The following is a 27,702-nucleotide window of genomic DNA, read 5'->3' as shown; positions in this document are numbered from 1 at the left end:
TCATGCTGAGGCTTAGGTGGGACACAGGTGTGTCCAGATGCCTATCATAGGGCAGCAGTGTATATGCATATGCAGGAGACAGATGCCTAGCTGTCTAGAGTGAGGCTGTAGCACACATGGCCCAAGAAAAAAAATATTTGGGCACTGAGTAAATTTAGGTGCAAGAGTTAGGCAACAGCCAAGCAGGAGTTTCGTGAATAGCAGGTGTGCCTAGGACTTCGGCATCTTCATGGCTCTCACCCTAAGTCTCTCTCTCTCTCTAGTGGCCAGCTTCAGACAATGTGCTTAGCCTTTCTAGGGCAGGGGCATAGGCAGCGGGTCGCATAGTCAGGGGGAGGCGCTGCCCCCCCAAACAGCCAGGCATGACCCCACCACCTGCCGTGATGCTCCCTGCATGCAGCTGTGGCTCCAGTAGTCCCCCAGGCTCTGAGTCCATCCCCCCAATAAGCCGGGTCTTGGGGCTAGACTCCCTCAGCCAGAGGTTCACACACTGCCCATGTGCAGGGGGGCTCCTAGAGAAAACCCACTTCTTTCCCAGCCCAAAGTATTGGACTTATTATTAGAACCTGCCTGAAACAAGGCAGTATGTTTAACAGCTGGGATGAAAAAAGTGTTATGCTGCTGTTCTGGGCTGCTCTAGTAAGAAACTAGACGGGAGAGCAAGAGGAAGATAGATGAGAAGACACAAGGAAAGACATCAGGAACAGGGGAGACAGCAAGATGGAAAAAAGGGAAACTATAGCAGCTGAGAGATAAGCCACTGCAGACACAATATAACAGGAACATAAAATATGATGCACGAGCACATACCTGGTCCAGAGAACAACCTTCTCCCCAGTAGAGCTGACTTTGCTATTCTTTGCACACACAGTGGCTTCCATGATTTTCTGCTGCTGCTCATCCTCCCTTTGCCCCATGTCGGAAGGAACTGCTCTACATTCCAGCTCTTCAAACTGTTGCTGCACCTTGAAGCAGCAGTTACTTTCATCTGACTTTAATCTGATCTGTGATTCCCGGCCAAAAGGAGAGACTCCAATGCAGCCAGTTCCATCTGCTTCTGATAGTACATGGTCACTGGGGACCTGCAAGTGGACATTCTTATCCAGTGTCTTCAGCCTGAGTTTTCTAACTGCTCCCAACCAATTCCTCCTCACTTCAGTTTTTCTTTCCAGAGGGAAAGATAATCTCTCCATTTCTCTTCCTCCTGATTTTGAAGGAGCGTGTCCAGGTTTAACTGATGACTTGAACTGAAGGGCTATCTTCTGTTGTGAGCTCCTTCCAGGAAAGCGATCAGCTCCCATGCAGCCTGTCCTTGTAGCTGAATCAGACCCTAAAACATGCTTGGCAAGGTCAAGGGAACCCTCTCCAGTCCCTCCATATCTCTGGTTTAATCTTGTCTCACTATCACTTCCTAGACCGTAAGGGTTGCTTTTGTTCTGTTGAGGCAGCTTTATATTAAATCCAGAGTCAGTAATTCCAGTTTGACTTTCTTTTGCAGTGTCCACGACAGCAGTGACCCCAGCTTTTGCAGAGCACAGAGGGCTTCCCGTAGAGCTCAGTTCTAGGACCCTGCTATTAGGCAATGCTCCTCCAGAAGAGACACCTCTGCAGCAGATCAACTGTCCTTCTAGTTGAGATCCTGCCCAAGAAACCCCACAAGATTAGTAGGAGGAACTTCTGAAGGATGGAGATTTTAGATTGGAGCACAAAGTGCTGTAAACCAGAGAACATGGTTTTAACCTCTGCTGTGTTTTGCACAGATCACTCCCCAGTGCAGTTTCCCTAATTATGTTACTGTGTAAGAGTGCTGGGTGCAGAGGTAAATCACAGCTAGCGAGGCTCTGAATATCCTGTGCCTGTAAAAAGGTGTTGCACATGCTAGTATCCCAATGTGCACTAGGTGCTGCCTGCCCCTTAATACTTAAACATGGAAAACAAGACGGCATCTCCATATGTGCTAGGTACCATGGTACACAAACGTAGAATCTTCTCCAGCAAGTTGTAATCCAACTGCATTTATGGACAGGAGGGGTATGCCCCCTTAGTGTATTTACACTGCCAGTCATCCTGTGTATTTCGATCGTGCGGGCCGGGATGGGGGGAGAGAAAAGAGAGAATAACTAAGTACTCTGGATAGATGGAACTGCAGGGAAAAGTGTGCTGGCAAGGAGAGCTTACATAAATTAGTAATTTTGTGTAGGTGGCAGGAAGGCTCTCCAGTCCCATGGAGGGGAGAGTTCCACGAACAATCCATCAGAATAGTTTAGATTTGATGGGTGTTTTTTGTCCAGGTGGGCTAAGATGACTGACGTGGGGGCAGGTATACTTTGTAGATTGGGTATTTAGGCCACCTAGAGCCAAAGGGAGGCACATGGAAGGAGCTGAATTAACAACTATTTCTAATCATCCTCATTTTAACCTCAATGAATCTGTATTTAGACGACACTTAAGACCCATCCCAATTTGTCTGCAAAATTTACACAGTGACAGCTGCCGATGCATATGACCTTCACAGACCTGAAGCCAGGGAGTCTGCTTTCCTAGACATGGTTTTTGTTCTGCTCTGGCCATTCTCCACTTCATCCCTGTACTCCAGAGACTCCTCTGCAGGCTCCTTACATGTCCCAAGCTCCTTCCCTTCAGGCTGAGGGCTTAACTCTCGTTGAGTCAGGCTGTTAGTGAGCTCTTGAGAATCTTTATTTTTATAGGGTTTGCTATCACACACCTGCAGATCAGAAGAATTTCATAGATTACAAACAGACTCTCAGTGTATCTGACCAACCCGTAGCACCACAGCTCGTGTAGAATCATAGAAACAATGGGGCTGAAAGGGCCCTCAAGAAGTCCAGCCCCCTGAGCTGAGGTAGGACAAAGTAAACTTAGACCATCCCTGACACATGGTCTTAAAAACCTACATGATGGGGTTCCACAGCCTCCCTTGGAAGCCTATTTCAGATTTTAACTCCCCTTATCAATAAAAGTTTTTCCTAACATCTAACCTAAATCTTCCTTGTTGCAGATTAAGCCAATTACTTCTTGTCCTACCTTTAATGGACAGGAAGAACAATTGATTACCGTCCTCTTTACAATAGCCCTTAACATATTTCAAGACTGTTCTCAGGTCTCCAGTCTTCTTTTCTTAACACTAAACATGACCTGTTTTTTTAACCTTTCCTCACAGGTCAAATTTTCTAAATTTTTTTTATCTTTTTTTTGCTCTCCTCTGGACTCTCTCCCATTTGTCCACATGCTAAGTGTGGTCCCAGAACTGGTCCCAGTATTGGCCTCCCCAATACTGAGTAGAGCGGAACAATTACCTCCCATGTCTTGCATATGACACTCCTGTTAATATACCCCAGAATGATATTAGCAACTGCATCACATTGTTGATTCATAGTCACTTTGTGAGCCACTATAACCCTCAGATCCTTTTCAGCAGTACTACTGCCTCCCAGTTATTCCCCATTTTCTATCTGTGATTGACTTTGGCTTCCTAAGAGTAGTACTTTGCACTAGTCTTTTTTTAATTTCATCTTGATTTCAGAATAGTTCTCCAATCTGTCAAGATCCTGTTGAAATCTAGTCCTCTCCTCCCAAGTACTTGCAACCTCTCCCAGCTTCATGTCATCTGCAAATTTGATAAGCATACTCTCCACTCCATTATCCAAGTCATTAGTGAAACTATTAAATAGTACCAGACTGAGGACTGACCTCTGAGACCCTGATAGATACACTCTCCCAGTTTGACAGCAAGCCACTGATAACTACTCCTTGAGTACAGTGTTTCAACCAGTTGTGCACCTATTCTTAGAATAAATTCATTTAGACTGCATTTTCCTAGAACCCTCACTATCCCCCCATCCAAACTCAGCCTTCAACTTGGTGGTTTATGTACTTTGTCTTTAGGAAACCAAACTTCTATATCCATGAGCAGATAAAGGTTCAGCTTACACAGAGTCTTACCTCTGTCCTGGAAGAGCACAAAAATCTCAATTATTTAACATGGCAAAGAAGGATAGTAAAAGGGAATGGAAGGCGTATGGGAAGAGAAAGGTTAGCACAGTTAGAGCTCATAAGAGGGAGGTGCTTATTTTGGTGGTTCCCCTTTGGATTTTTGTTTTAATTAGGACTGTCAAGTGATTAAAAAAAATTAATTGCGATTAATCGCGCTGTTAACAATAGAATACCATTTATTTCAGTATTTTTGGATGTTTTTTACATTTTCAAATATATTGATTTTAATTACAACACAGAATACAAAGCGTGTATTCTCATTTTGTATTTATTTTTATTACAAATATTTGCACTGTAAAAAAGCAAGTGTTTTTCAATTCACCTAATACAAGTACTGTAGTGCAATCTCTATCATGAAAGTTGAACTTACAAATGTAGAATTATGTACATAAAAACCCTACATTCAAAAATAATGTAAAACTTTATAGCCTACAAGTCCACGCAGTCCTACTTCTTGTTCAGCCAATCTCTCAAACAAGTTTGTTTACATTTATGGGAGATAATGCTGCCTACTTCTTAATTACAATGTCACCTGAAAGTGAGAACAGGCATTCACATGGCACTGTTGCAGCTGGCATCACAAGGTATTTACATGCCGGATGCACTAAAAATTCATATGTCCCTTGATGCTTCAACCACCATTCCAGAGGACATGCGTTCATGCTGATGACAGCTATGCTCCATAATCCAAAGCAGTGCGGACTGACGCATGTTCATTTTCATCATCAGGAGTCAGATGCCACCAGCAGAAGGTTGATTTTCTTTTTTGGTGGTTTGGGTTCCGTAGTTTCTGCATCAGAGTGTTGCTCTTTTAAGAATTCTGAAAGCATGCTCCACACCTCATCCCTCTCAGATTTTGGAAGGCAATTCAGATTCTTAAATCTCGGATCGAGTGCTGTAGCTATCTTTAGAAATTTCACATTGGTATCTTCCTTTCATTTTGTCAAATCTGCAGTGAAAGTGTTCTTAAAATGAACATGTGCTGGGTCATCATCCAAGACTGCTATAACATGAAATATATGGCAGAATGCAGGTAAAACAGAGCAAGAGACATACAATTCTCCCCCAAGGAGTTCAGTCACAAATTTAATTAACGCATTTTTTTTTTTTTTTTTAAACAAGCATCATCAGCATGGAAGAATGTCCTCTGGAATGATGGCTGAAGCACGAAGAGGCATATAAATATTTAGCGCATCCGGCACGTAAAGATCTTGCAACGTCAGCTACAACAGTGCCATGCGAACACCTGTTCTCACTTTCAGGTGACATTGTAATTAAGAAGTGGGCAGCATTATCTCCCGTAAATGTAAACAAACTTGTTTCTCTTAGTGATTGGCTGAACAAGAAGTAGGACTGAGTGGACATGTACACTCTAAAGTTTTATATTTTTTTTGGTTTTGAGTGCAGTTATGCAACAAAAAAACCTACATTTGTAAGTTGCACGTTTGTGATAAAGAGATTGCACTACAGTACTTTATGAGGTGAATTGAAAAATACTATTTCTTCTGTTCATTTTTACAGTGAAAATATTTGTAATAAAAATATAGAGTGAGCACTGTACATTTTGTATTCTGTGTTGTAACTGAATTAGATATACTTGAAAATGTAGAAAAACATACAAAAATATTTAATAAATTTCAATTGGTATTCTATTGTTTAACAGTGTGATTAATCATGATTAATGTTTTTAATTGCAATTAATATTTTTGTTAATCACATGAGTTAACTTTAATTAATCGACAGCCCTAGTTTTAATACATTACAGTCTGGAGACAGGAAGAACAAGCCTGGGTGGATTATCAGAACAGACACCAAACAATGGGATACTCAGTACAACTGTTCCTTCCCCACACCATCCCAGTGCTCAGTCCCTTCAACTGACCTTACAGCTGGAATGGCTGCAGGTCCTCCTCTTGCTCTTCTTTAGTTTGGGGTCACTGCTCCCTTCATGGCAGGAGCACAAACATTCCTTCACCCCATCCACCCACTCCGTCTCCTGGAAATAAACACACCAGCTGACATGGACTTTCCTGATCCACACAGAGCACTGCACAGATAACACATGCACACCAAACAGAAGCAGATCACAGGCTGGCCAGACCACAAAAAGAGCCAGAGCAGGGCCAGTCTGACAAACCCCAGGGAGAACTAAAGCAAGTAAATTGCCAACAGAGATCAAAGCAGGTGAAGTTTGGGCAGAAGCATTTTAATCCCTTTCATCCTGTTGTCTAACACTTTAGAGACTGGGACCATTTCTACACAGACACATTTGTCCTCCTAGACATGTATTTGCCTGGAGTAAGGAAGAGGCCACATGCTGTGGGCTATTCAGATATCCCAGTCCCACCTTGTCATTGTTCTGGCCTCCAATCTCTTTCCTCTTTTTATTTTTCGAGGCCGTGTGCATCTTGGGGGTTTCCTCCTCCTCTTCTACATCTGGTAACGACACCTCTTCAAACCCATCAAACTAAAAGAAGCACAGAGGCTGTGTTACCAGCACAGCAAAGGGAGCTGTCAGTAGACTGAGCTTTCATACTCTCTCCTACAAAGAGAAAAGGAGTACTTGTGGCACCTTAGAGACTAACAAATTTATTTGAGCATGCTCTAAGGTGCCACAAGTACTCCTTTTCTTTTTGCGGATACAGACTAACACGGCTGCTACTCTGAAACCTCTCCTACAAAGGGCTTTCTTTGCATGAAGCCCCATTTCAGGGCAGCGTGACAAGTTCAATCTTGTCAAAAGTAACAAGTGCTGAAAGAATTAGAAATTTCCACCCCGACCATTCCCAGCCACCCACAATCCCAGATCTTTATCCCATCTCTTCCTTTCTGGGTCTGTAGCCTCCCTATTAAGCCTCTCAATCTGAGGGATCCAAGCCTCCCTACTTCTCTCTCCTAGTTTAGAGAAAGGGTCTCCACCTCATACTCTTTCTCCTCTGTCCAGTTGATCTCCTCAAAGTCTCCCATGCGGCTGGCTGATGGACGTAAATGATCAAAGAAGATGGAGAATTCATCCTGCAGGTGGTCATGTCCTTTCAGCAGCTGCCACATCTGGGTCTTCAACTGTGGGAGAAAACTCTGGAGTAAGATAATGGTGGAACATGGCAACAACTTCAAGGTCTGTGCAACAAACAAGACCCTTTGCTAGAAACACAAAAGCTCAGGCTCAGTGTTACCACCTGTACTGTAGTTCATTTTTGGATCAGAGTACTTCCAGGAATCATCCTGGCACTGAAGAATCTCCACAGAAATTCTAGGCAGAGGTTACTTGAGACAAACTAAAACATCAACCTGCAAGGTGATAAAAGCAAGGTGGGAAAGAGAAGATACATAGGGGCCAATTAGCTGTACAATCTTATGGAGGTAATGATAGATCAGTTCTCTCTGCTCTTACTCCAGCTGGGGGTATATCTCAAGGCTGGTTACACCACTGCAATCTGAAAGTCAGAGGGGAAAGCACGATGGGGTATCTACCTCTGCATTCTCAGGGCTGGCTGAGGGGGAGGAGAATACATAGAAGTTTGGTTACCTCTGCAATGTCCTGCGGGAGGCAGTCTGCGCAGCTTTGCAGCACTTTGATGATCTTTTGATGGTGGGTGGGATTTTCAGCAAAGCAGATTTCCAGCTGCCTGAGGAACTTCCGGCTTTTGTCAAATGCTTGCTGCTCTTCAAACTGACCAGAGAACAAGGAGGACCTTTTCACTCCAGACACACCAATCTATATTTACGAGCATTTCTAATCCGCTTTGAGAAACTAAGCAAAGTATATATGCTCCAGCCAAGAGTTTTATAACTCACTTAGGACTGCGGACTGCAGGGCTGAAACAGAAAACTGCAGTGATTGGAAACTGGTTTCAAATCTCTAAAGGCTTAAGAGATGCAGAGGAGAAGTTAAACTAGGCCATATATTTTCACTAAACAGTTCAGATTTTTAAATCTGCAGATATACCAAGTTATGGAAGGCTGTAGCTGTGCATCATGCTGCAGCATTCCTCAGCACTGTGGAAGATTTTATGGAAAAGTTAATTAAATAATTAGCACCTCCATCCAATTTATCCCTGCCTCTATACTTAATTCTTCCTCCATTCCTGCAAGGCTCACTACATTTGTCTTCTCAAACTCTCCTGTTTGCTTCTTCCCTTTTACTTACCAATCCACACTCCAGAGCTTGCTCAGGCAAAAGAAAGGCAGCAAAGTCTGTGAGCAGCTGCGGCCACTCCTGCAGCAGGGTCTGGAGAGTGGAATACAGATCCACAGCAGTTGGCTTGTGGGTGCTGGTCTCAAATTCATAGATAACACGAAGGAAGTCTTCATATTTCCCAGGCACATTCCGCAAAGCTTCACGCACCTGCAAAGCACATCAGACAGTTATGAGACTTTCTCCCTGCTTATGAAAACTCAGGAGGAAAGAAAAGTTAATTCAATAGCTTCTTCAATATTCAGCACTTATACATTACTTCACATTTTCAAATTGCTGTACCAACAAACAAATTATTCTCTAGATTCAGGAGCGTGGAATGATCATAAGAGACAGAACTGATCCCAAGTGGGTTACAAATTTTGGAAACACATCAGATCTGGATGGATTCTTCAGCTAAGTGGCTCAGGTGTTAATTCTGTTACAGAGGAAACATTTATCAGGAAATGGTAACTGGAAATGCCAGAAATTTGATTATTTTTATTTTAATAGACATACAAGACTCACATTCTGTCTGAGGACAAAGCTCTAACGTCAGCCTGTTCGTTCTTACCCTGTTCAGATAGGCCTGTGCAAATGCCAAATCCTTCTGTTCCCGGAGAGGGTCTCTCGCCAGAATCTCTTCATCATACAGCAGCAGCAACTTGGAGGTGTCTTTGCTGGCACGAGTCCGTCCCCTCTTATTCCTGGCTCTGTGGGCGTTCCTGTTTTTCCCAGGCACTTTGGCATTCTCATCTGAAAGCACAGTCCCCATGCAAATTCCTCATTCCCGGGAAATGCAAAACCCATTGAGGTTGGTGCTGTGGACCATGCTGACTGCCAGGAAAGGGTTCCCTTCCTTTTATTCATCATTAGGTCCTGACCCCCAGGCATACTCCTGTCCTGCCAGAGCAAGGAGTGTGTTTGTGGATCATATAAGCTCCCCTTTATTTTGTGGGAGACCACAGAAAATGAATGTAAAGAGAAAAGTGAACTTTGTATTATACATTTTACTGAGTATCCTCATCCCACTGAGTCAGCAGAACCGATTTCTTCTCTAGAGTGTGGAAACACTTGCCTCATTTTCATGGTCACTGAATCCCTTCCAAACTTACAGCTCAAACACACCCAGTTAGCAGAGACCATGAGATAAAGACCAGTCCAAGGCTTTGATGGGGAGACTGAATGAACAGAGTACATCTGATCCGTGTTACTAATATGCCTCACAGTCTCATATTTTGGAGAGTTAGGGCACAGCAGAGCTCGTATCACAAGGGATAAAGAGTAGGAAAGATGCTTCAGTGGTGACGGCACTAGCCTAGGATTTAGGAGAGACAGATTCAGTTTCCTGTGTGATCTTGGACAAGTCACTTAACCTCTCTGTGGCTCATTCCCCATTGGTAAAAGGGGAATAAGAACACTTCCATACTTCACAGGAGTGTCATGAGGATAACTACATTAAAGATTGTGAAGCACTGAGATCCTCTGATGAAAAGCTCTATATAAAATCTAGGTATTAATTATTATTATTATTATTAATTATTATTATTATTAATGAGGGTCTAGGTCTCTGCCTCTTCCTGGGCCTGCTTCACAATCTGGGAAGGCACAGTCTGCTTTTGGAAAACAAATTAAAAAAAAAAAAAGCCAGAAGATCACAGATCTGCTGGATTTAGGATTATTTTCAGCATCACTAGCTTTATCTTCCTCCCCATTCCTAAACCCTGTGTTTCTGAGTCCTGCTTACTGACTTCACTTACACGGGGATTTTTTTTTAGTCTCGTTAGCAGGTTCTGCTGTGTTGCTAACATATCTGGATTCTATTCTGAATCTCACAGAACAAGCAGCTCCATTCTGACTTCAGAATCTTTATTAGTGATGTCTGATGAAGAAAGAATCCCAATGGTTTTTCAGTTCCCAGGTTGAGCCACCGGAAAACTCATCTTATGACCTGTACATTTAAACAATATGACATATAAAGGCCAGAAAGAGACCACGGAACCCCACAATCTCATTTACGCGGTCACTTTTCAGAGTATAACTGCATGGCAAGTGGATGGATAGGAAGGGACTGCAGGAGGGCCCAGGCACTGCGAGGGAACTCTTTTTATAGACTCTTGTTTTTCAAAGCCTCTTTTCCAAAATCAAGACAACACTGTTAAACCATGAGGAAATTACACACTTCTTGTTTTGCTGCAGCAAACCAGTTCTGTCGTCCCCATCCCTGCCGTGACAGTCTGTACCCCTATGTTCACCCCTTTTACAAGACTATGATAAATTTTGTACAAAGTATACCTTGTGAGATACCGTTTGAAAACTCAAGTTGCTGATCATTGTTGTCCTGGTAAAATACATGTGGTAACATTGTACGTAAAGTTATAAAAATCTACTCTATGACATTACTAATACATGTTCCAAGTTTAGAAAAGCAGCCACAAACCAGTTCCTCAGAGACAAAAGGCAAACTGATGCCTCAGCCAGGTGTCAACAAAATCAAATGGATCATCACCTGGTTAAGTGTTGCCAACTTAGCTACTTTGTCACTAGATTTAGTGACTTCCTAGTGAAGAAATAAGGGTCAAAGTAACCAGTGACAAATCTAGCAACTTTCACTGCTGATTACAGTGACATTCAGAGAAAAAAAGTCACCAACATACATGGTCAAAAAATCATTCACAAGCAGCTCAATAATGTTAATAAAATCCATTCCATGCTCTTACTACATTCTGTTGCACACCAAGTCAATCTCATTATGTCTCAATTGAGCATGTCCTCAGAAGGAATCACATTCCAGGGCTTCTTGGGCTGAGATCACTAAAATCTGCAGGCAAGGAAAAGAAGTTGGTGGAGGCTAATTAAATACTTTACTAAAGCGAGGTGCACTTTGGAGAGAGCAGCACATTAGCCAGGGCTTGTTTTTACCCAAATGTGTTTTCTCACTGCTCCATAGTAGGATAAAAGGTGTAGCTAGCTTGATTTCGGCTCCTCTTTACTCCTTCCCCTGGGTTGGCCTAGGGTTAGCTGCCCACTATTACATTTGATCCCACTACGGAGCAGCAAGAAAGAACACATTTGGATAAAAACAAACCCTGGCTAATGTGCTGTTCTCTGAAAAGTGCACCTGGCTTTAGCAAAGTATTTAATTAGCCTGCAGATTATAGTGATCTCAGCCCAAGAAGCCTTGGAATGAGATTCCTTCTGAGGACATGCTCAATTGAGATGTAATGAGATTGACTTGATGTGCAACTGAATGTTGTAAGAAGAGCATAAAATGGGTTTTATTAACACTACTGAGCTGCTTGTGAATGATTTTGTAACTATACTCACCTGGGCACGTGCACACACACACACACACTATATATATATATATATATATATATATGATAGATAGATAGATATTGTGACAAAGTTCTTCCTCTGCCTTGGTGGGTCCTGTGCTTATTGGCAGCTTTTCTCGCCTCAGAGGTTCACGGCAGCCCTCAGTTTGGCCACTTTCGTGGCTCAAATCTGCAGTTCACTCAGTTAGCCTCAACACTGGCCAGCACGGGGAAAGGAAGAAGAACAATCCCCACAGTCTCTGCTGATCCACCTAGTGGATCGGGGAATAGGCCAGAGACCTTCCCCTCTGGTGGAACCCACAGTCCAGTTCAACTCCTCCGGTATCAAGTAGGGAGTTGGGGGGATGGAGGGAACCCAGGCCTGCCCTCTACTCCAGGTTCCAGCCCAGGGCCCTGTGGATTGCAGCTGTCTACAGTGGCTCCTGTAACAGCTGCGTGACAGCTACAACTCCCTAGGCTACTTCCCCATGGCCTCCTCCCAACACCATCGTTATTCTCACCACAGGACCTCCCTCCTGATGTCTGATAATGCTTGTACTTCTCACTCTCCTAGTAGTATGCCTTCTCACCTTCAGCTTCTTGCGCCTCTTGCTCCCAGCTCCTCACACACACCACAAACTGAAGTGAGGTCCTTTTTAAACCCAGGTGCCCTGATTAGCCTGCCTTAATTGATTCTAGCAGCTTCTTGATTGGCTGCAGGTGTTCTAATCAGCCTGTCTGCCTTAATTGTTTCCTTAAAAGTTCCTGACTGTTCTGGAACCTTCCCTGTTACCTTACCCAGGGAAAAGGGATCTACTTAACCTGGGGCTGATATATCTGCCTTCTATCACTCTCCTGTAGCCATCTGGCCCAACCCTGTCACAATGTACACACACACACTCTGACGGTTCCAATCACCACTGACTTTGACTCCTGAACCCCAGATGGAGAGGATTGTCAAAGAAAAGAAGAAAGCATAAGAATGGGGAACAGATCCCTCAAGTTATTCCTCCCTTTCTTTCTACCCATGGCAGCCACAACATCCGAGGAACAAAAACAGCTTTGGACTGAGGGAAGGATGCTGTCTGAAAGAAATTCAGCCAGTAAAACTGTTGAAGCATGTGGCGAGAGAGACTTTTGCTTCAAATTCACTTAGCTTGTTAAGATAGGTGTTAGTTACATTTTACTTTTATTTTCTTATAGCCAATTCTGACTTTTTATGCCTCATTACTTGTAATACTACAGAAAGATAGTTATTTTAAGTTAATAAACTTGTTTATTGTTTTATCTAAACCAGTGTCCTTGGACTGAAGTATCTGGGAAACTCCATTTAAGATAAGAGGATTTGTGCATATCATTTTCTATTAATAAAATGACAGACTTTATATGAGCTTGTTGTCGTCTAGTAGAGGGCTGTGCAGTACAAGATGCACAATTCTGGGGGAAGTCTGAGTAGGCATTTGCTTGGTGTTGCTCCACAACTCTAACTCAAGAGTGGCTGGCCATAGCACTCATACAGTATAGCTGGGAGTAATTTACATGCTGGAGGCTGTGTATGAACAGACTAGGAGTGGTTACTCTCACAGTGAAGCAGTGTAAAAGACACCTCAGGTTGGAGAATTGAGGGGACACAGCTATTCAACAGTCCAGATTGTACCCTGAGTAATGTCACACCTCCATATAGAGGACAATTAACTCACCTGGTGGCATTCTGTTGGTTTCCACCTCTGGGGCAACCTTTGTAAAAGTGAAGGCAGATTTGGGTTCCTCTGCTGCATCTTCAGCTATCTCATCTGTCATTTCATCTTCTTTTTGCAAACTCTCCATTCCGTCTCCTTCTCCCTCCTCCTCCTCTTCCTCTTCCGGCTCTGAGTTCTCTTCCTGGGAATTCTCTTCCTCAGAATCTCCCTCCTGGCTCAGACGCCTCTCCGTTGCAAGCCAAGTCAGTTTTTCCATTGTCTCCTTTAGATCAAAACACCCAAAAATCTCTAGCCCTTGTGTGCAATTCAACTACCTCCTCATTTAATTGTAATCTTAACTACTAACCCCAGGTATCAACTTAGTTCTTGCCAACTAATGATTAACATATTTAACAGTAAAAAGAAAAAGGAGTACTTGTGGCACCTTAGAGACTAACCAATTTATTTGAGCATAAGCTTTCGTGAGCAACAGCTCACTTCATCGGATGCATAAAGTAGAAAATAGTGAGGATGTTTTTATACACACAGACCATGAAAAAATGGGTGTTTATCACTACAAAAGGTTTTCTCTCCCCCCACCCCACTCTCCTGCTGGTACTAGCTTATCTAAAGTGATCACTCTCCTTACAATGTGTATGATAATCAAGGTGGGCCATTTCCAGCACAAATCCAGGGTTTAACAAGAAGGTCTGTGGAACGGGGGTGGGGGGGTGGTGGCGGAAGGAATAAACAAGGGGAAATAGGCTTGAATAGAGACTGGGAGTGGTTGAGTCATTATAAAAGGTAACCTAAGTTAATTGTATCCAATTTGCAAATTAATTCCAATTCAGCAGTCTCTCATTGGAGTCTGTTTCTGAAGGTTTTCTGTTGTAATATCGCAACTTTCATGTCTGTAATTGCGTGACCAGAGAGATTGAAGTGTTCTCCGACTGGTTTATGAATGTTATAGTTCTTGACATCTGATTTGTGTCCATTTATTCTTTTATGTAGAGACTGTCCAGTTTGACCAAATCTCTGTAGCTCACGAAAGCTTATGCTCAAATAAATTGGTTAGTCTCTAAGGTGCCACAAGTACTCCTTTTCTTTTTGCAAATACAGACTAACACAGGTGTTACTCTGAAACCATATTTAACAGTGACATGCGATACTATCTAACCCAAGAACTGGAGCTGCCAGCTTCCACATGGCTGCTAAAATCAAAGTAATCTGACATTCATTTATAAGTGTGAAACTGTGCATTTATTTCTTTGGTAGGATTTTGTCTATTTATTATGCTTGTTTGAATTACTTTATCCTGAGGAACTCATTAAAAATAATTTCTGCAAGGTGCGCAGAACAAACAAGGACCAAGCTCAGCTGAGGAAGCCCTTACAACTCCAGAAGAATTGAAACCTGGCCATTTGCAATTTATGCTCCTAACCTAGTCTCTAAGCTCCTCAGGACAGGAGTTGGTCCTTTAATTTGTCATGTGCCATGCACACTCTTGGCGCCATATAAATTCACAATGAGATGGTTCTTACAAAGTGTGGCTTTATCTCATTTGCAGAATTCATTATCTAGGCTACTATGTTTTTACCTGAAGTTCTGGCACAGAAAGCACGGACTCTTCTGATGCTGATGACATTTCTTCTTCATCCTCCTCATCTTGAGTAAAATCATCGAAATCCTCCTCCTCTTCCTCTTCTTGTCCATCCTTCTCTCCCACTGCTTCAGGGCCAGCTGGTGTCCCTACAGACTGACCATCCACACTGCAAGAGTCCTCTGGTTTCCCCAATGGACTACTAAACTCTGCATCAACATCTGTTGAGTGAGAGGCATTCTTGGAAGACTCATTGCTCATTTCCACCGCAGCTGTATCAATGTCTTCCAACTGCTGCTCATCCTGGGTGGGTGCCTCCACATCTCGTCCTTTCTCCTGTCCCTTCTCCTGATGGGACGTGCACTCTTTTTTAATTTCCTTCTGTTCACTCAGATGCTCAGATGTGACCTCCATGTCCAGCTCTTGCCCTAGATCCAGTATGAACTCCTCCTTTATTTCAGCATTCAAGTTTTTCTTCTCCTGTGTTGGGTTTGTTTCTTCAAGGGCATCACTGGGATCTTCAGGTTCAGTTTTCACTGTTTCTCCTAAATCCTCCAAATGAGGTAAGAGGTCCATGGGTAATGGCTCCAAGGCCTTCTTCTCCACAACTATCCAACTATAGCACTCACTCTCTTTAACCTTCTCCTGGCTGTCATTGTCTGGAGTAGCAGGACCTGTGCTATGTTCCTTCTTGGGGGAGATGGCAGAACATGAAGAGTAAAGTTCTTGGGGTTCCACTTTAGGCTCAGCTATAGGGTAAGAATTTTCATCATTTACAGCAAGACAGGAAGTGACTGGATTCAACTGCTCTTTGTCTTCAGCCGTTGATGAAGCAGGAAGACCTACAGAGTTAGGAGAGGCTATCAAGGGAGGAATGGAAGAGGACACTAGAGGCTGGTTTAATGGGCACGGGAAGGTGGTGGGATTTACCAACAAAGTTGTAATTGGAATAGCCTGAGTGCCCCTGCCAACTGTTGTGTTTACGGGATGAATCATATTGCAGCCATTGCCAATACTAACCACTTTCACTGCAGCAGCAGGTACTGTAAAGATGACAGGGGCTGGATGGATCAAAGGGGCAGCCTTTATCAAAGGGGTGGATTTTGTTCCCTTTTTCTTTTGGTATCCCCTGCGGACACAAGGTTTGCGGATTTTTGATGCAGTCAACGTTGGCAGCATTTTTGTCTGAAAAGTCACAGGTGTTGAGGATACTAGTGCTGGTGGTACAGCAGCTGGAAGAGAAGTTCTGGAATCAGACTGTAAAGTAGAGAGCACGCTTTGAAATTCAAAGCAATCGCCACTTCCTACTGCCGACGGGATGTTCAAATGCTGCATTCCTGGCACAGTCTGCATAATTGTAGCTGGCTGGATTAACCGGGGAATTTGAACCACAACTTTGCTAGGAGGAGCTTCTGATTGGGGTAACTTTACAGCAGCTTTCTGAATATTAATAGTGTTGGCACTCGGCTGCAGACAAGGACTCGGTCGAATGAGTAGGGGCTTCAGGGCTGCAGACCCCTGCCGCCTCCAAGCTCTCCTGGAGAAACGGTTGGCAAGGGGCTTCAGTGTCAGCACTATTCCTTTGGGCATGAGCAGAGGGTATTTTTCATCACATTGTGATTCCAAAGTTTCTTTTTCTGTCCTCAAAAGAGCAGATTCTGCACTGGGTGAACCTGCTGCCTCCCCAGCATCTTCTGCTAATTGCTTCAGCTCCCTCTGAATGGAGGACAAACTTGCCTGCAGGAGACAAGAACTTCAGTTATTTAGGTCCCCTGACCCTTACCACCTTCAGGCAACACAGAAAACATTATTCCAGAGCAGGAGGCAGTGACTTATTTTGATTCACTTTGTGAATAAGTATATTTTATTTACTGCCCACTGTTCACTAGTTTTACTTGAAAGTCTCCAACAAGGTTGTTTTTTTGTTTGTAAACGCTGACAGAATGTGATGATCTGGAAGGAGCAATGTGATCACAAAGTTCATGACCCTGATGTGTCTCTTCCAAACTGGTTTGTAAAGACTCTCTTAGCAAGAGTCAAGTGTCATCAATTCCCCAATAGGATGGTCATGTGATGAAACCCTGAACTGGGTCTTGGGGGATCTGGGTCCAATTCTTGGCTCTGCTACATACTTCCAGTGTGACCTTGGCAAGTCAGTTAATTTCTTTGTGCTTCGGTTCATCCCTTACACACAAGGGGTTGTGAGGAAAAAATAATGGTTGAGAGGCATTTAGGTACTACAGGCATAAGGCCCCGTAACAGGAGAGAACATCATTCAAATCCCAAATCTGCACTTTATTCCCAGGGCAACAGGCCCACAATGAGAACGTCCGTCTTTCAATAGGACTGTCTGATGCAGTGAGGAAGATAACTGCTGCCTGTAAGGTGGTGGCCAGCCTGCCCTGACATACAAACTGCAACCAGCAGCACCAGCGTCACACAGCCAATATTCTAACCAGCTGAATTAAACAGTTCAAGCCAACAGCACTAAAAGGTTAATCAGCTCTAGGGATAAGATGGTGGAAGCATGATGCTTCTAAACAGCAGGCACTGTACCTTCAGCCAGAATGGCAAATGCTGCTCTTCCCTCTCCACAGGGGGTTTGCACTCAGAAGGCTGGATCTCCTCACAACACTTGAACAAAATGGGCAATTGCTTTGTTCTTTTATAATACTGAGGAGAGAGGGGGGGTGGGGGGGAAGAGACCAAGGTCAGTAATCACCATCCTTGATTAGCCTAACTGCCAGTGATCGGAAACTTCTCTGGACAGTACACATTAGGAGTTCAAGTGATCCAGAATTACTCCTACACTGATGGAGTGTTGCTCAAATGTGTAAATATTAAGAAATGGAAAGGAGGGCTGGACAAAATCTTACGTCCTTTTTGACTCATTTCTCTGGACAGTTCATTGGTATAGCACATGTGCGCGCTCACTCTCTACTTCTGTACCGTATGCAAGTCTACTGATAGGAAGCTCATTATTTCAGGATTATGTGAATTACAGTCGTATCAGGGTTCTCTGTAGTAGGTGATGTGTTCTTGAAAGACAAGGCAGCAATCAGAGCAGTTGTAAAAGGTAAGTACAGAGGGTGGGGTCTCTGAAGAAGTCTTCATGCTTAGTGGAAGTGAGGTGTCATGGTCTATGAAGAAATGACAGTGCAGACCGAATGTAAACTCTTTGGGGAAGAAACTGTCTTCTATTATGTATGGGCATCACCTCTCACACATGTAAAATACAAATACATACAAACTATAGATTGTCTCACTTACTCTGATGATATTGTCAGGGGCACGGTTCATATTGAGGTTCTTGATTCGCACTGTCAGCTGGTGCGCAGTCTTTGCTGGCAGGAGATACTTGCTGATCAAAGGTTTAGGAAACTCTGTCCCTTCAAAGTGTTTCAGACCCAAAGCTAATAAACTGAAAGGAAAAATAATTCTGCCAGACAATGATTCAAACCAAAAGAAACTGTAAATGCTCTCAGCTTGTCCTTCACATCTGTTAACATCCCTGGAGCGTCTCAATCTGGTCATCCACAGCAACATGGAGAAGACAGAGTATGGAAATAAAACAGCTCAATCAACTGCTGAATGCTCAACATGGTTTAATCTAATGAAACAAATTGTTAACTACTCCAACACAGAACTTGACTGGAGACACATTAATAAAATCAAGATGGGAAGTATGTTGGTTCAGGAACATCTCAACACACTCAGATTTGTCCCTCTGATCACCTTGGAGGTCAGTACACATACTGGCATGGAAAATCCACAGAAGACTAAATCTGTCTGGCCTACTGAGCTAAGAGCAATTTTTCTACGGCTGGGAACAAAGGGCCAAAGTTGCCATCTGATGGCGCTGTTCCAGAATGTCCAGATGTCCCGTCAGTTGGCTACAGCACTCTACTTTTTCGCCCAGGGAAAGATGCCCCATTTGCATTTATTTTACACCCTAACATTGAACACCTACTTGTCCTCTGCCTTTGTGAAGATAATCTTGTTCTGTGGGGCTTTTGCCTTCAGGGAGCAAATTGGTAACAGCTCTGGGTACATAAAGACTTTTCTCGTTGCCAGAATCCATGCCACTTGCTTTGGAAGACAGGGGAATTCATTTGCTGTGAAAAGAATCCACAGATCAGCACAAGCTGATGAACCTCACAAGTGTAGATGCTCAAATTCTGAAACTCACCATTACTTTATTGGAAAAGCTATGGTCCCCATAACTTCTGCTGTGAAAGCAGTACAGGCTGGGGTAATTTTTTCCATACAAAACTTTGGACTTTGGTTTAGAACACAAGAAACTAAAACTAAGAATTTATTCTGGCCCAGCAAAAGTTACTTTTCTTTTTGATTTCCCCATAGAATTATGTACACAATATCTGCTCTGTGGAACCATGGAGCAGATCCATTTGACTCTAATCACTGAATGGCTCCATTTGACTCCAAACTGCCTATCATTTGGCTAAGACAAAATCATGACAAAAATTTCCAAAACAATCCATTCAGAATGCTTTTTAATTTTACAATTTCACAGTTCAAGTCCCTAGTCTTGTTAGTAGAACCATCTCAACCAAAAGAAAATGTCTGATGTATCATTCAAACCACTGGAACTAATTTTTCCAATCTATTGTTACTTTCCTGATGGATTTCCAAAGCTTGAAACATCTGCAAACATATCATGCATTCCAGACTACCAAGCTAAGCAATCTTATCATAGGGATTTGTACGTGAGCTTACTGTGTCACATTTTCATGGCTTAAGTAGCAAAAGACAGGCAATAATACTGAGGTCATTGCTTAAAGACGTGTTAGAAACAATGCTGCAAAATAATGCTAAATTCCATTTCAAATCATAGCAAAAAATCTGGAATCCATCTCATTTGAGGGGAGGGCATCACCAAAAAGGCTATTACTACCCTACAAACCTGCCCCTTCAGCTACATACCACTCTTCTTCACAGTTTTGCGAGGGCTCCAATCATCTTTGACCTGGGCACGAAAGTCTTCAATGAGCTGCAACGCTCCCTTCAAGTTACATGGTTGGAACACTGTTTGAAACTTGGGATGGAACTGCTGACGAAGGAGCATGGAACTGTGAGCAAAGTTACTCAGCTCAGTCTGAGGAGTCAAATACAGAGGAGATAAAGGGACTTGCTTTCAGTGTAAATAAGAACTTATGTATCTAGAAGAAGTCATTCAGAAAGCAAACTTGCCAGATAGGAGGCAGAAAAAGTTTCAGTTATTATCAACCCTGCTTCTGAGAGATACCAAGCCATGGGACACAATTGATTACATTTATTCTACTCTGAGCCTATAAAGCCCCAGCTCTGCTGTGAGTTATTACTCCCCCATTCCCATGCAGAACCATTAACGATCACAGAGCATTCACAGAAATTGTTCTAAGAATGACCTTCTCAAGCTTTGTTTTTAATCCTTCAAAAAAAAAAAAAAATACAAAAAGCATGCCAACACAGACCACTGTGTTATTGCCATTACACACAGTTACAAACTCATTCGGTAAGCAATTGATCAAGCATTAATATGTAGAGGATACTATCATTTTAAACAAATGTTAAGGAAATCTCTCTCAGCTGAATGAAGTCAGATTTTGTTTTTTTAAGCTTTGCAGGGCACTCTCACTAGCCACCCACCCTCACTGGAATTTTTTGTACTTCCCTCAGCAAATGCCCACACAGGCTTCAGACAAGTATAGCATAGGCATTAGCTGAACAAGCTTCTCTCACCCAAGGCTTGAATTCCAATCTGCAGCAGTCCTGCTAATCCCACCCTAGTCCTCTCTAGAGCAAGGACTGTCTGTAGTGTCAGACTGGATGGAGGTTTGTGTTAAAACTAACCAGAAAGCAAAACTAATTTTTACCTAAACTAGCCCAATGTTAGTGCACCAGCCCACTGCACTAACTAGGCTCTCCTCCTATGACAGCAAACTGTCTCTCACACAGTGCTGAATCATTTAGCAACAAAGGCAGCTGCAGCTACACAACAATGCCCCTCCTTCACTGCTCATTTTTGAAAATATAGACCAAGTCATCTTGATTAAGGACAATGGCAACCTTTATTTTTGTGACAGAATTATTGTATTTCTGACTAGCTAGATCCTTACCAGAAACATCCTCGTGGTGCTGGCCTCTGAACTCAGACTAGGGTTGGAGCTGGTGAGAAGGTGTATTTGAGTCAGGAGCTGGACATGCTGGAAGAACAGGTCAGGCAGATGAAGCTTTTCCAATACACTAAGACACTATAATATCCAAAAATACTGGAAAATATTCTAAAGCACCAACAGGCAGAGCAGGTTATATCTCCTGGGTCTCAAAATGAGTGTTGGCTACAGACGTACTTCAGCTAACAGAGAGCTTGAAAGAATTTTTAGTGCTGACATCTTAAGCAATTACCTTAAAAATACACAAGCACACACTAGCGACAACTACAGTTCAGAGACATTTCCACAGTAAGTGAAACCAGAAGTTAGAGACTTGATGCAGGAATCACTTGGGGAAATCCTGCAGTTTGCATTTGCAGGAAATTATCCTAGATGATCACAATGGTTCCTTCTGGCCCTAAACATTTATAAATCATTTAAACTAAAACATGGTGGTTGAGAATATAAATGCACAAAAGTCAGGAAATTCAAAATTAGGGTTCCTAGAGCAATGTGAATGGGAACTCCTAGGAATTTTAAGCACAATATTTTGAAATTCTGCAAAATTCTGCATATTGTATTTGTCAAAATAACACAATATAATCATACCATTTTCAATTATTTTCGTAATTTATTTCAAAATACCTGTCAGCAAGCATGTCTGTGACAATACAGACAACAAAAAAGATCCAGGAAATGTTTTTTGACAAATAGATTCCTTACTAGGCATATTGGCACCTCTATATGGCTCCACCGAGCAAGAGGGACAGAGTCTCATACGCACGCCCAGCTCTGCCCCCGATCCAGGAATGGGGCAAGGAGGCTCAGCCCAGCAGGATCCAGGTGTGGGGTGAGAGGGTTCAGGTGAAGGTGGTTGGGGCTCAGCAGGGGGGGAATGGGTGTGGGGGGGGATGGGACTCAGCACGGGGGTCATGGGGCTTGGTGGTCCAGGTGCAGCTGGCTGGGGCTCAGTGGGGTGGGGTGATCTGGATGCAAGGGGTGGTGCAGACAGGAGGGGCAGCTCACTGTATAGTGATCCCTTCCCCTGCAGCTGCGGAGTGGTGGGAGCAGGAAGTGGGGCTGGGTGTGAAGCTTCCTGCAGTCAGGAACAGCCCATGCAGGGGAAGAGGTAGCCCTGTTCTCCCCCCAGCCCAGCCAGGACTAGCAGCTGCAGCCCAGCACCTGGTAGGAGCCACCAACCGGGGCACCCCCAGCCCTGCTTCCAGACACACCGCCATAGCAAGAGAGACAGAGACAGCCCAGCCCCAACCCCCGAGAGTGTGATTTACATCTCCCTGGCTGCTCCCAACACCCAAACCAGACATATGCCTCCCCCCTCGTGTGAATTAGTTTTTCTGCAAGGAAACAAAATCTGCAGGGGAGATTAATTCTGCACTTGTGCAATTGCACAAAATTCCCCCAAGAGTAAATGGGGCTATAACACACACTTTTAGTGCTCTGCATTACTGCTTCATATACCTATGCAAATATTATCCCAACACTATAGAAATTCTGGATAAACACATTTACATGAGCCCAACTGGAGTTCCAGATCTTAGTTTACTGCTGAAAAAATTAAAATGGTCACATACCACGCATGTGAAACCCATGCTTACACAGCATGGCTCTCTCAAACCTGTGTGCTTCCACCAATAGAAGGGGAGAGTCTGCTACTGGGTTTGAACTAATATATCTGGGCATATTCTGCTTGCACCGGGGGGGTGCTCAACCCCCTCTTCTCCTGGCCTTGCCCCAGCTCTACCCCTGCCCCGCCCCCATTCCAATCCCTTCCCCAAATACCCACCCAGGCCCCGCCTCTTCCCCTGAGCGCACCATGTTCCCACTCCTCCCCTCTCCCTCCTGGAGCTTGCTATGCTGGGAGGTAGGCAGAGGAGCAGGGACGCGGCACACTCAGAGGAGGTGGTGGTGAGGTGGGGCGGGGCGGGGAGAGGAGCTTGGCTGCTGGTGGGTGCAGAGCACCCACTAATTTTTCCCTGTGGATGCTCCAGCCCCGGAGCACCCACAGAGTTGGTGCCTAAGTATCTACTTCATCAAGAGGATCTTATGCTGATGACCCCATGCAGGGGTGCAGAGTCTCAAGGGAATGGTATGCAATTTTCAAGCAGAAAATGTGTCTCCCAGTCTGACAGCAAACCACAAAAGAACTGCTTTGACTATGGTCTTTCAACCAGTTGTGCACCCACTTTATAGTGAATGATTTCCAGCCAAAAGGATAATCTTTTCAGAAAGGTAGAAGGCCATAAAAATAGGGGTTTAGAATTAAATCATTGCTTCAACATAGTCAGATTAGAGCATGACTGCTACAGCTCTCTCACATCTAGTTAAGGAAGATGGAATTCACCTCTTGGCAACCACTTCCCTTAGATGATTTTAATTCATTCCAGAAAGTGGTACCAGATTGTAGTGCACAGATCTGCTTCACTAATGTTGTGGTACCAGATTCCAGGGTACAAAATGTGTACCTTATTTCAATAGGAACTTGCTTGAGTGCTTCCTGTAGCACTGATGGTGCCACCATACTATGCAGTTGACAATGAAGATGTGATAAAATGGTGTAGTATTTGTGTTTGATAATTAGTACATCTCTTACCTGCTGCATTTGCTGATGTAGCCTCTTTCTCTGCCCCATGTCCAAAACTAGGGTCTGAAGTGGCTTCTCAATTTGAGGTTTTGACCTCTCCATCTCCTGTGGCTGCTTGGTCGAAGATTTCTTTATTCTCAGCTGTTCAAGCTGTTCCTTCACTGTCCGGTGCTGTTCATTCAGTAAGTTGGCCAGAGGCTCTTCAAATCTGTTTCAGATCAAGCAGACAGTATTATGCCAAGTCCATGACTTACAAAGCTCTTAATGACCTTGTGAATCAAGTAGATTTTACTTAGTTTCTGGAAAGCACAATTAAATATTAAAATTACATTTCTATAGCAACTTTCATCTCATATTACCCTAAGTATTTTATAAACCTGGTGTTTACAAAAATCCCTTCACCCACCCCAGCAATGCTGCCTCTGCTGGAGTGGGACACAGCACCTATTCATTCAACAGTCCAAAGCAAAAGTTAATTTCCTATCCTAAACTGTTAAGGCAAAATCCGTGTCCCATTAAAGCTATGAGAATGTAGAGAATCAGAATAGAATTACCTGAGGTAAAGTTTGGCCACCACACCAGGATTAATAATCCGGTTCTTGAGCAAAGTGTCATGGAATCTTTAATGACCACAAGCAGTCAGGGCTTTAGTTTTACATCTGAATGCAGCATCTTCAGAAGCACTGTGCCACTCTAACACCATGTTGGAGTACTGGTAAGTTACAGACTCAGATAAAAGCATTCCCTACTCAATCACCTGTACCAGTTCCTGCATTTTTCTTGAAAGTAACTTACTCAAGTACTCAGATACCACTGTAATGGTCATCGTATGAGAACCTAGATAAAACATAGCTAAAAAGAGATGATTCAATAACTAGACCAGACCCAAACTCATTTAGCTTGTGGGATTAAACAAAATCACAGCCCAAAGTATTATGGCTGCTGGTTATTACCATCATCAGTCCCAATGAGATCACTTGCAGCTCTCCAATGCTATGGACACCCACTGTAAATATTAATGATGTGCCCCTGAGTTCTACTCAGCAGGCTATTTCATTACACATTTGTTTCTGCTGCAGCAGAGAAGTAGTGTAAATATTCCTGTCATTGCAAACAGCTTTAAGTGTCAGCCTGCTTATGACAGAGCTCTATAGATAGCCCAATCAACACACTCCCACCTCTGACCCAACTAGGATCAGCTCCACTTCCACAACAGACCCAACATGTGCGCTCAAAGCTAGTCACAATCAAGTCCCCTCTAAGACATTCACAATTCAAGATACTAAAAGGAAGGAACCAATGGAACAAATAGGTGAAATTTTCCCACAAAATTACCTCCCTAAAGAAGTCCAGGAACCACACTATGTACAGATAATACCAGGGAAGAAGACACCAATTAGGAGGAGGACTTACCCCACCAACATGAAATGGACACAACTAAAGTGTGTATGGAGGGATACAGACAAGGGAAGTAAGCATGAAATACCCTTCACGCTAAGATTGTAGCTGGTCAAAGATTTCCGCACTCCCCTCCAGTACCGCTCATCTGGAGAGAACGGTGCAGACTCCCAGCAGTCATTTTAGCTCCCTTCCCAAACAGATACAGCTTAGTCTTGAGCTGAGCTGCCCCATAGACAAGGAGACTCTATTCAAACTGCAGTTCACATTCAGACCCCCAGTTACTGTTACCATTTCAATAGTAAGCCACTATTTCTCAAAATAAATATTAACTAAGAACAAGAGAAGGATCATGACATCTGAAGCCGATCAGCTCCAAGTCATTGGCTAAAATTTAGCCCATGCTAGTAGTTATCAAAAAGGTGACATATGTTGCCCACAGCTGACAGTTGCTTCAGTCCCGTGCCCCTACACAGCTCTGCCAGTCTAACTCTTTCCTGACTAGCAGCATCCATCTGTTCAAGAAGTGATGTGCACTGGGAGATTTGCTAGGCAATGGCCAGTACAGTAGAACCTCAGAGTTACGAACTGACTGGTCAACCACACACCTCATTTAGAGCCAGAAGTACACAGTCAGGCAGCAGCAGAGACCAAAAAAAGAAAGGAAATACAGTACAGTACTGTGTTAAATGTACACCACTAAAAAACTAAAGGGAAAGTTTAAAAAATGATTTGATAAGGTAAGGAAACTGTTTCTGTGCTTAGTATCAGAGGGATAGCATGTTAGTCTGTATCCACAAAAACAATGAGGAGTCACCAGACTCCTCATTGTTTCTGCACTTGTTTCATTTAAATTAAGATGGTTAAAAGCAGCATTTTTATTCTACATAGTAAAGTTTCAATGCTGTAAAGCCAATGTTCAATTGTAAACTTCTGAAAGAACAGCCATAACGTTTTGTTCAGAGTTACGAACATTTCGGAGTTACGAACAACCTCCATTCCTGAGGGTTCATAACTCTGAGGTTCTACTGTACTTGAACAGCCCAGCTCCTCAACAGTGCCTTCATATTACCAAGAAAAGCTGGAGGTAGTAAGTGAGCTCCTCCAGAGGAAGTTAGAAAAGCTGTCACCCTTCAGCTGTGTTGCTAGAATACAATCCAGGCCCTCAATGACCCCTCTTTTCTGAGGTCCACTGCCTTTCCTCCAATAAAAGCCACTATTATGCTCCCCTTCAGGGCATTGCCTCCTTCTTCCTGGCCCCCTCACTGAGGAGCACTGTCTGTATTGGCTCCCACCACGATGCCTACAAATTGCAGCAAATACACTGATGTATCAGGGAGTCATAGAGCAAAAGGGCCATGGACCCCATCGCCATCTGGATGGGATGTGTTTGGCTTCCATCTTCTTTCTGGTACATCTTATTTGACAGCTGGTTGCCCAGGCACCCTCTGTAGCTCTTATTGAGGCCAGACAGTCATACCTAAGCACCTGTGGTGTGTTAAAATTCGGCCGTGACTCTGCAACAGTGTCCTCATCCTCTGGGCCTTCATCCTCCATGTTGGAGAAACCCATCTCATCCTGGAACTGATAGGAAATAAAGCTCAGCAGTTGTCAGGTGTATGAGGCTCTGTCTGAGGTTCAGGGAATTACTTTTCGTACCAAGGGGCTTTTGGCTCAGTATAAAATTAATGACAATGGACCTATACTGATGCCATCAGCAGCAGACACACTCAGCCCCTTTGGGTCTTCACTGTGGTAAATGCTTTAGCTTCCTGACAGTTGCACATATATGACAGGACCCCTAAAAGGGAGTTTATGCTGAGACATCCAGTAAAGTCCCCTCTCTTTGGCTTATGATGGCACCTTCAGAAACCCTCTGTCAGTTCCAGGATAGAAAGACTCCCATATAATGTTAAAAGTCTCACTTAGACCTGGTGTACACTACAGAGTTAGGTCAACCTAAGGACATTTACATCAACCTAACTCTGCAAGCGTCTACTCTAAAATGTAGCTCCCAACAATGTAATTCACCCACTACACTGACTTAACTCCACCTACACGAAAGGTGTCGCGCTTAGGTTAACGTGTTTAGGTCCATGCTGCGTCAGCGTAGACACTGCATTGCGTACATCAACTTTTGCTGCCTTTCAGAAGCCGTCCCACAATGCCCACACTGACAGTTAAATTGGTGTGGGCATTCCTAGTGAGGACGCATACCACTGACACAAGGAGTGCAGTGTGGACACGCAAAAACTATTTAATTACTGTGGTGGCTGTACGTCGATATAACTAAGGTCGACTTTAATTATATAGTATTGACTTGCCCTTACGGTCTCAAACAGCTCCTCCATCAGTTCATTTACTTCTTTCTCTGTAAGAGACAAGATAGGGTGCGTGAAGAAACAGTGATCCAGTAAGAAAAATCTCAGCAATTTTCAGGATTTCCTTTTCAGAAGATGACAAACGCTTGCAAACCTTCCAACACAAGTGGGAAGAAAGAGGACCCTCTCATATACTCTTACATTTTCTCTTTGTGATGGGGATCAGCCCTGAAGCATCCAAATACAGCCTGCTTCTCAGCCACTCCATCCTAATCCCCCGTGTATGCCAGAAGGGCTTCACCTCCTTGATCTGTGACTTAAGCAATCAGCTCCCCACAACTGTGGTCACAAGGTTTTCATCCACATTCAGGCTGCTATTTCTCCCCACATGCTCTTTATGTGCCTAATGATGCAGCTCTGACCCCACTTCACAGCTGAA

At 43.5% G+C, this 27,702-nt stretch overlaps 1 protein-coding gene across 4 annotated transcripts in view; it reads right to left on the bottom strand.

Moving 5' to 3' along the window:
- GON4L (gon-4 like) overlaps positions 1–27,702 on the bottom strand; it is a 49,159-nt gene that overhangs the window by 4,339 nt on the left and 17,118 nt on the right. For 2 of the 4 annotated variants that reach the window (XM_074938911.1, XM_074938913.1), the window contains exons 13-30: positions 27,267–27,313; positions 26,423–26,526; positions 23,554–23,752; positions 20,907–20,993; positions 19,732–19,903; positions 18,758–18,902; positions 18,058–18,208; positions 17,344–17,460; positions 14,785–16,524; positions 13,209–13,470; positions 8,766–8,947; positions 8,165–8,362; positions 7,544–7,687; positions 6,934–7,077; positions 6,362–6,481; positions 5,897–6,010; positions 2,518–2,725; positions 811–1,639 (exon numbers count right to left, since the gene is read on the bottom strand). In XM_074938911.1, the coding sequence (XP_074795012.1) occupies positions 811–1,639; positions 2,518–2,725; positions 5,897–6,010; positions 6,362–6,481; positions 6,934–7,077; positions 7,544–7,687; positions 8,165–8,362; positions 8,766–8,947; positions 13,209–13,470; positions 14,785–16,524; positions 17,344–17,460; positions 18,058–18,208; positions 18,758–18,902; positions 19,732–19,903; positions 20,907–20,993; positions 23,554–23,752; positions 26,423–26,526; positions 27,267–27,313 (4,963 nt within the window). The remainder of the gene's footprint in view (positions 1–810; positions 1,640–2,517; positions 2,726–5,896; positions 6,011–6,361; positions 6,482–6,933; positions 7,078–7,543; positions 7,688–8,164; positions 8,363–8,765; positions 8,948–13,208; positions 13,471–14,784; positions 16,525–17,343; positions 17,461–18,057; positions 18,209–18,757; positions 18,903–19,731; positions 19,904–20,906; positions 20,994–23,553; positions 23,753–26,422; positions 26,527–27,266; positions 27,314–27,702) is intronic. The other 2 variants (XM_074938912.1, XM_074938914.1) reach the window with 2 other exon arrangements.

This window comes from Natator depressus, chromosome 24 (genome assembly GCF_965152275.1).
Source record: "Natator depressus isolate rNatDep1 chromosome 24, rNatDep2.hap1, whole genome shotgun sequence".
In the NCBI taxonomy this organism is placed as follows: domain Eukaryota; kingdom Metazoa; phylum Chordata; order Testudines; family Cheloniidae; genus Natator; species Natator depressus.
The sequence above is the reverse complement of the archived record's forward strand: the minus strand, read 5'-3'. Positions and strand labels throughout refer to the sequence as shown.